This window comes from Sinocyclocheilus rhinocerous, unplaced genomic scaffold, assembly GCF_001515625.1.
Source record: "Sinocyclocheilus rhinocerous isolate Xijiao unplaced genomic scaffold, SAMN03320098_v1.1 scaffold162, whole genome shotgun sequence".
Classification (NCBI taxonomy): Eukaryota; Metazoa; Chordata; class Actinopteri; order Cypriniformes; family Cyprinidae; genus Sinocyclocheilus; species Sinocyclocheilus rhinocerous.
In genome coordinates, this window is record NW_015627229.1 from 177842 (window position 1) to 185836 (window position 7995).

Here is a 7995-nt window from a genome sequence, read left to right on the forward strand (position 1 = left end):
TGTCCTGGCCATCTCTTCCTCACCACAACCACATCCTCTAGAGCTAAGTGAGTTTCCTGAAGGAACACTATTTTAGCTTTCATTTGCCTAATTCTGTTCAACACTTGTTTTAACTTTACAAGTTTCTTTAGACCTCTTACATTCCAGGATGTAAACTGAATATCAGATAGGGGGACCATTATTGTATATACAGTGTATTCCCGTCCTTGCAAAAAGTACTAAAGTAAGTATATAGGCTATTTTTGTAAAGAAGAAGATATTAAAACAAAAAACAAAAAAAAACCCCACTATAACATAGTAAAAGCAAAATACAACCAAACAGACCAACTGGCCAACAAGCAGGTACTTCCCCAACTGAAACACCATCACCCCTCCTCCCCTCCCCAGTTAAACACTTCCCAAGGACTTCTCGAAAGAGCCTGATTATGGAACTATGCCGGTCCACCCGCGATCTTTCCACAGTGAGGAACAGCTTGCCTGATGGCTGGACGGGTCCCGCAACAGTCAGAAATGTCAACCCAACATCACGAAAAATACATTATTTTTAGCATATAGCTTATCAGTAATAAACCATAAGTTTGCTTACGTTCATGAAACTGACCCCAAAGAGAAATGTCTTGCTAAGCATTAGTTCCTTTCAGATCTTGCAAAAACCTCTGAGCGTCCGAAGGGTTGTCATATAAGTGGCGCTTTCCCTTGTATGTCACGCACAAAGTAGCTGGATGCAAGATGCCGCAATTCGGGGATGTTGAGATCGCGAAGATCCTTCTTCACTGGGTCAAATCGTTTCCATTTCTTGTGCAGTTCAGCTGACACGTCAGAAAAGAACATAAGCTTTCTTTCGTCCTTCATCACTGTGCCTTTTGCTCGAGCTGCATTGAGGGTACGGACTTTGTCAGCGTAGTTTAGGAATTTCATTATCACGGCTCTCGGTGGAGAGTCAGAACGATCTTCGGAGAATCTACCGATTCGGTGAGCTCTCTCAATTACAAGAGTGCCAGGAAAGTTTTCCGGACCGAGGATCTCAGGGAGTAATTTCGCTAAAAAGGCACACATATCCTTCCCCTCGATTTTTTCTGAAAGTCCCACTAATCGTAGATTGGACCGACGACTGCGATTTTCCAGATCATCGACTTTTAATGAAAGAGATTCTATGGCAGTTTTCAATTTTGCGTTCTGCGTTTGCAACTCTGTGACGTTATCTTCTTGAGTGCCTATTCGATCCTCGGCTTCTGTTACCCGTGTTGTGAGAGCTTTAAGATCGCACTGCACTCCGTTGATCGCTTGGAGCAATCCATCAAATCGCACAGCAAAGTCCGATTTCAGTGAGTGGATAGCTTCAAGAATTGCAGACTCTTGGCTAACACCTGACGCTGCCTCCTCGCTATTAGCTTTATTGGCTTTAGCATCTGCCTCGACCTCTCCAGGTACGGTCGATTTGACTTGTTTCTGTGTAGTTTTCATTGGTTTTGATGGCATCTTGGAACGTTAAGATGTATCCTAATTCAAAATGGAATCAGTCTGTCAACGTTTGTTCAGTTAAAGAAGAAAATTTAAGTCAGTATTTGTTGCGGAGCTCCGATTCGCGTTCCACTCAGCGCCGCGCCATAACCGGAAGTCAACTAGCAGAAGGTTATACACACAACCACCAGTCTGTTTTTTTTTTGTTTTTTTTTTACATATATCCATACTCACCCACCAGGTTCCCGCACCGGAGCCCTGTCCGGGGACGCTCTTCGACCGGACCATCAGTAAGGTGGTTTACTATGACCATAGAACCAATCCAAAACATCATAGGTCCAGTAGGTAGGCGCTCGCAGGAAGCTTCCACCTAACCTCGGTCAGGTGGAGAGATGGTGGTTACAGGGGGAATTAGGAGAGGAGCAGGGTAGGTGTTTCTCCCTGAGGGAAAAAGAGTGGATATCTAGGTATCACTCTGGTCTGGACGAAAGCGCCGACGCTTCGTCTGGATCATGTCCCTCAGGTCTCGCCTGCCTCCCCTTGACCCACGACGCTTCCTGCCCCCGCCCGCAGGCGGAGGGGGCGCGCGAGTCGCGGCACTAGTCTTCTGTGCTCGTCTCTGATCCTCGAACCGAGACGGGCCAGGACCCCTGGGTTGTTCGGGCTCAGACCTGGACCTTCGTGGAATGAAGGTTTTGAACGCTGCTGAGCGCGACTTCGCCTCTCTGAACTTGTCGACCACCGCCTCGACGGAGGTACCGAACAGTTCAGAGGGCGAAACCGGGGCATCGAGAAGAAAGCCCCTTTCTTTCTTCCCGACGTCCGCCAGGTTCACCCACAGATGCCTCTCCGTTACTACCATAGACGCCATCGACCTGCCCATGGCGGAGGCAGCCTGCTTGGTAGCCCGGAGAGCTAGGTCTGTGGTGCGTCGCAGCTCAGCCGTCTCATCAGGGGAAAGGCCTTTATCCAGGTCTTTCAGCAGGTCCGCCTGGTATGCCTGGAGCACCGCCATTGTGTGCAACGAAGCAACCGCCTGACCTGCTGCTGCGTATGCCTTGCCATTCATGCGAGATGTCATTTGAAGGGGCACGGATGGCAAGGAGGGAGTTTTGAGAGATGACGTCTCCCCCATAGAGAGGTAGCTGGCTAGCGTTTCTTCTACCGGGGGCATCCTCTCATAGCCGCTTTCGCGCATCGCCTCGATGTTCGCGTAACTCGCACGCTGAAATCGACGGACGCGTGAGGAAAACGGCCTCTCCCATTCCTTCTCGATCTCAGCATGTAGATCAGGGAGGAAAGGAAGGCTCACCTGGGCTGGAGGGTTATGGCCAGACAGATAACGCTCATCGAGACGACCTCGCGGCGTTACCTCCTCAGCCCGCTTCCACGGCAAATCGAGCCTTGCCGTGGCGCGTTCCATAACCTCTAGCAGCTCATCATACGCAGGGCAGGAGGATTGAGAAGGCTCAGCCTCAGCTTCTTCGCTCCCCTCATCCATTTCCTGCTCTTTCTGGGCTGGGCCCAGCAGAGCACTGGCCCCCGGATCAGATGATGTCAGGGACAAAACCTCATCGTCCGGCGGCCGTCTCTCATCCGCCGCTGACGAGCGCAAGAGGGAAAACCCCCGTTCGAGCTCCTCGGCCAGATCCACCTGCGATCCCCACGAGCTCATTCTTGACCTCTCTTCCCATTGGTTGGGGGCGGGATATATAAAAAGGGCGGTGCACCGAGAGCGGGAGTGAGGATGGCGAAAGAAATGTGATCGTATGTGAACTGTTCTGATTGTAAGAATTTCTTTTAGTTAATCAGTAAAAATAAAAGTGCACCAATTCAAAGAACATCGTTATTGTATGGTCTTTTGGCAAATACATAACAGAGTCAAATCAAGGACTGCAGCGACAATATAAAGGGCTCTCGGTAATGGCAGCAATGGAGAGCTTCACTCTTTGATAAATTAATGTGTCCTTGGCGGCTTGAAAAAGAGTTCCCTTCATGTTAGAAATACCCAACATGTGCTGAGAGCTCAGGAAAGCTTCCAAGGTCCTTACACTCGAACTCGAGCTTAGATTGAACAGGTTAATCAGGTAATATGGATTGTCTATTTGTCTTTGCCACTGACAAAAAAATTATCAAATAAAGCTTGTATTGGCTTTTTGATACCAAAATCCATGGTACACTGGGATCTCACCTGTAGGACGGGGGCGGATGTCCCTGGGCTTCACAGCTGAAGGTGACCTCCCGGCTGGGCTCATTAAGATGGAGAGGGAATACAATACTTCCCGGCTGTTTGGTGAATACTGGCCTCAGAGGACCGCTGCCTTCTAAAGGTGAGGAGCAGGAAAAGAACAGAAATACACTGTTAGTCAATGCTAAGTTTAGCTTAGTGCGCTTTTTAGAGCAAAGCTGTTGTGAAAGGTATCCATCTGTTCACTGGATGAAAGCCTAGCCGTCATTCAATAGCTGTCAAGTGGGTTGAGTAAATTTGGCGCAACCAAAGAAACCTTAAAAACACTTGAGATTATTGTTGGCAGGATCTTAGCTACGCTACACGTTCAAGATGCTAATATCACAAACCCCAAAAGAGCACACATATGTTAAAATACTAAACTTTTGAGCTTAGATATTGTTCTGAGAAAGTGAATTTCTTTACATAGGCTAGCTTACGGTGTACTGCTACCATGTTGTGCTATGTTTGCAATTCATAAATCTAGTCAGAGAAAAAAACAAGAGCTTATTCAATTTTCAAGAAACACATGGTGACCCACTAAGCTCACTAATGCGATTTCCTCAAACCAAAGACACTAACTTGCAGGAAAGTAGCTTAATTGTGTGTATCGTGTAAACACTTAAAAGCCTAGATATTTTGTGGTTTATTATTCTCCGTAATTACATGTTGATGGTTAGCGCAAATCACTTATCCTGTCTTATTAAGCACAAATGGCCATCAGCAAAATGAGACATCCACCCAACAATGAGCAGGACAGAGAGTTTTTATGCGAGTGTGAATGCAATTTGCATAATCTAAAACTCATTGTGTGCCGATTAACACAACATAGAGCCTAATGTGTCCAAAACACCAAAAAACATCTGCATGTTTTGTTTTAAAAAACTGTGGTGAGCAGAATTTTGGGGTATTCAAATGACACTGAACCGAAACTACTCAGCATGTCTTTCTGTATCTGCCTTTTTGACCTTTCAAACATGTTATGCAAAGAAATTAGTTAATTTTGTTTTTCATGCTATTAAAATAACCAGTGTAGTTTTAATTTTCTAGTGTGTAAACAGCAATAAACTAATTTATAAACAGTTCTGAGCCTTTGTCTGTGTAGCCAGAATATGACATGCTGTTTCCCCAAACACTTTTTTTGTATTTTACTGTATGTATTTTATTAATAAATTAATAAATATTTTTTATAATAATTTTATCAATACTATATTTATTAATCAATTTTATGTATTAATCATTACATCAAGAGCAATAATTAAGAATTAATGCATCTGAAAATTCGGAACTAACAGTTTTTTCATGCCAGAAACGCTAAATTGGTCTACCTAGTGTTCAATTAGCATCTCACTAATGCAGGAGAGGTGGAGTTCATTGTGATTCTGGGTGATAATAGAGCACAGAAGAGCTCTCAGCGGAGGTGTTTGAAATCTATTGAATGGGGAATACTCTGCACCAGGGCTAATTTCAATATCACTGTCAAACAAGGGCTTTAACTCTTAAATGCAACAGGAAACATGAGACGATGTAAAGACGTGGGTGAGAGCAAATGATAAAGTGATACTTCACAACCATAATATTGACTCAGATTTCCCATTAGCTACCACAGTGCTTTCCATTGTTTAGCTGATCCATATTTCCAAAAGCCCAGCCTCCTCCCACTGTCAACTTTCTTATGATTTTATTTTTATACTAAAATGTGGTGACTGTGGTGATGCTATTACAAAAGAAGTGTAAACAAAACTTGGTTCTCACGAGGCTAGCATATTCTCACCGGATCTTACGCTACAACTACGTCCTGCATCATCCGCTGGAATGCCACTCACTCAGCAGTTAGCACAAGCTAAAGATTACGGTTTATAAAGTTTTAAATATGGATATTTTTCTTACACAAACACATTGATTCGCTTCAGAAGGCCTTTATTAACCCACTGAGCCAAGTGGAGCACTATTTATGATTTTTTGGGGGCTTCAAAATTTCCACCACCATTCACTGCCATTATAAAGCCTGGAAGAGCAGGACATTTTTTACTATAACTCCGATTGCATTCACCTGAAAGAAGAAAGTCATATACACCTAGAATGGCTTGTGGGAGAGTAAATCATGGGGTAATTTTAATTTTTGGTTGAACTACCCCTTTAATATCATTAATGCGGTAATCTTCAAGCAGCACAAAAATACACTTTTTCATTGATCAGTGAGTCAACAGCAAGAACTGCCATAAGTCTGTCATTTTGTCTTAAGAAAAAACTCAGAATTTTCTTAAGAAAACATTTGAGAACTTCTTAGAATATGTTTAACTTTGTAAAATTTTTCAGGACAATTTTCCTGAATTTGCTCTCAAGATCTCAGACAGACAATTTTTTTATAATTAAAACATTAAAAGATCATGTTAAATCATTTGTGCATAATTAATATTAAAGGGGTCATATGATGTTGCTAAAAAGAACATTATTTTGTGTATTTGGTGTAATGAAATGTGTTTATGCGGTTTAAGGTTCAAAAAACACATTATTTTCCACATACTGTACATTATTGTTTCTCCTCTATGCCCCGCCTTTCTGAAACGCGTCATCGTGACATAGACATGTGGGGGCATGTTAGAAAGAGCCATTTTAGATAGGCGTGGTTGACTCTTAACTTTTATAAAGAATATCTCTTTGGATTTGAGACTTCAGTCTTTGCAACTTTACAGATCTTCTTTATGCACCAAGAGCTTGTAACACTCCAAAGAGAAAGGAAAAATTGAAATGGCATCATATGACCCCTTTAAGGCTCTAAGTCATTTCATGATGTCATAACTTCCCACCACCCCACTACTTTTTAAACTGAAGTGACGCCCATGGGATTACTAGATATATTGTGTTCCACGTGTATCTGCCAAAAACTTCTTATGCAATCTTATGATGCAGATGGACATGAAAGTCAGTCCGCTGAGATGTTATCAAAGGCTAAAACACACATTAATTATCAAGTGACTCACCCATGCTAAACAAAGAGCGCTCTCATAATCAAGGCTCTGGAACACGTCAAATGGGGGCGTCAGTATTGACACTGCACTAAAGCATCTGTCTGTATCCGATCAAGCTGTTCAAAAGCAACATGAACAATTTTCCACAGAACAGCTAAATGAGATATCCATACCCAAAATCTGGTACCAAAAGACATGAGGTGTATGTAAATAAAGACAGGGGCAAGAAAGGTTTCAAAACTTCAGGTTGAGCTCTGAGCTGATGCAAACCTGAGAAATGCAGCCGAGAGTGAATTTCTATCATGCGAGGAATTAATGCCGCAATTAAGGTTCATATTTGCCAGAGGACAAGAGGACAGAACTGTCTATTTCAGAAACACCATGTAATTACAAGCTTTGGTGATGCTGCAAATATTACAAGATGTTATTAAAATATTGATGGGGGGTAATCTGAAACCGTGTCATCGCCTGCGGGTTTGACGTTATATTGTGAGGATTCTGCTGAGGGCTTTACTGCAGTGTTCGAACTATACCGTGGACTTTGGGGGAGCCCACTTGTTTTTGTTTTTATATTTTATCACTATACAGGATTTTAAATCGCCTTCATGCATGAATGAATGATATTTTTTGCAATTTTACACATAATAATCCACGATGATCACATTACACAAAACTGAAATTGCACGTCAAAGTAACACATTGTCAATATTTTTTGAGACCCCCCAAAATTTCACAAATCACGTTTTCAGGGGAGCCCATGTCTTATTAAGGGGAGCCGAGCTCCCCCTAGCTCCCCAGTAGTTCGCACCCTGCTTTACTGGTGCTGTGATTTCTGACAACAGACCACAGCTGTCCAAAGAAACACACAGTTGCTGAGACATTATCTATCCCTGTTCAGCACAGAATACTAACAAGAGGTTTACAACACAAAAGCCCACCTTGGTGGAAAGGGAGGTCATTATGAAGGAAGTTGGAGAAAGCAGGTCTCTCTCTCTCTTTCTCTCTACCTGAGGGGAGAATTTATATGGCAGCGCAGCCCCCCTGGAGCAGCACCGGAGCTGGAGGGAAAAGCCAAGGAGCAATTTGGAGGCCCAAATAAAAACTAATCTCAAATTCAATACCATCTGACAAGCCAATGAATTCAGCCAGCTTACCTCAGCATGAATATCCAGCCACAGACAGGGCGCACAGGGTGAGAGAGGGAGGGAGGGAGGGAGGGAAAGGGTTTAGATGTTCGTGTGCCCTCCAATCCGTTTGATTCTGATTCAAGGGTTTTATTCATCAAATGAAAAAGCCAATCTTGGTAAGTTAAAATACACACCTGCACTCACCCAC

The 7995-nt window shown here is 43.3% G+C and overlaps 1 protein-coding gene across 1 annotated transcript in view; it reads right to left on the reverse strand.

The window, feature by feature from the left end:
* LOC107722753 (contactin-3-like) overlaps nucleotides 1-7995 on the reverse strand; it is a 78092-nt gene that overhangs the window by 64566 nt on the left and 5531 nt on the right. The window contains exon 2 of the mRNA XM_016531223.1: nucleotides 3653-3785. Within this exon, the coding sequence (XP_016386709.1) occupies nucleotides 3653-3785 (133 nt within the window). The remainder of the gene's footprint in view (nucleotides 1-3652; nucleotides 3786-7995) is intronic.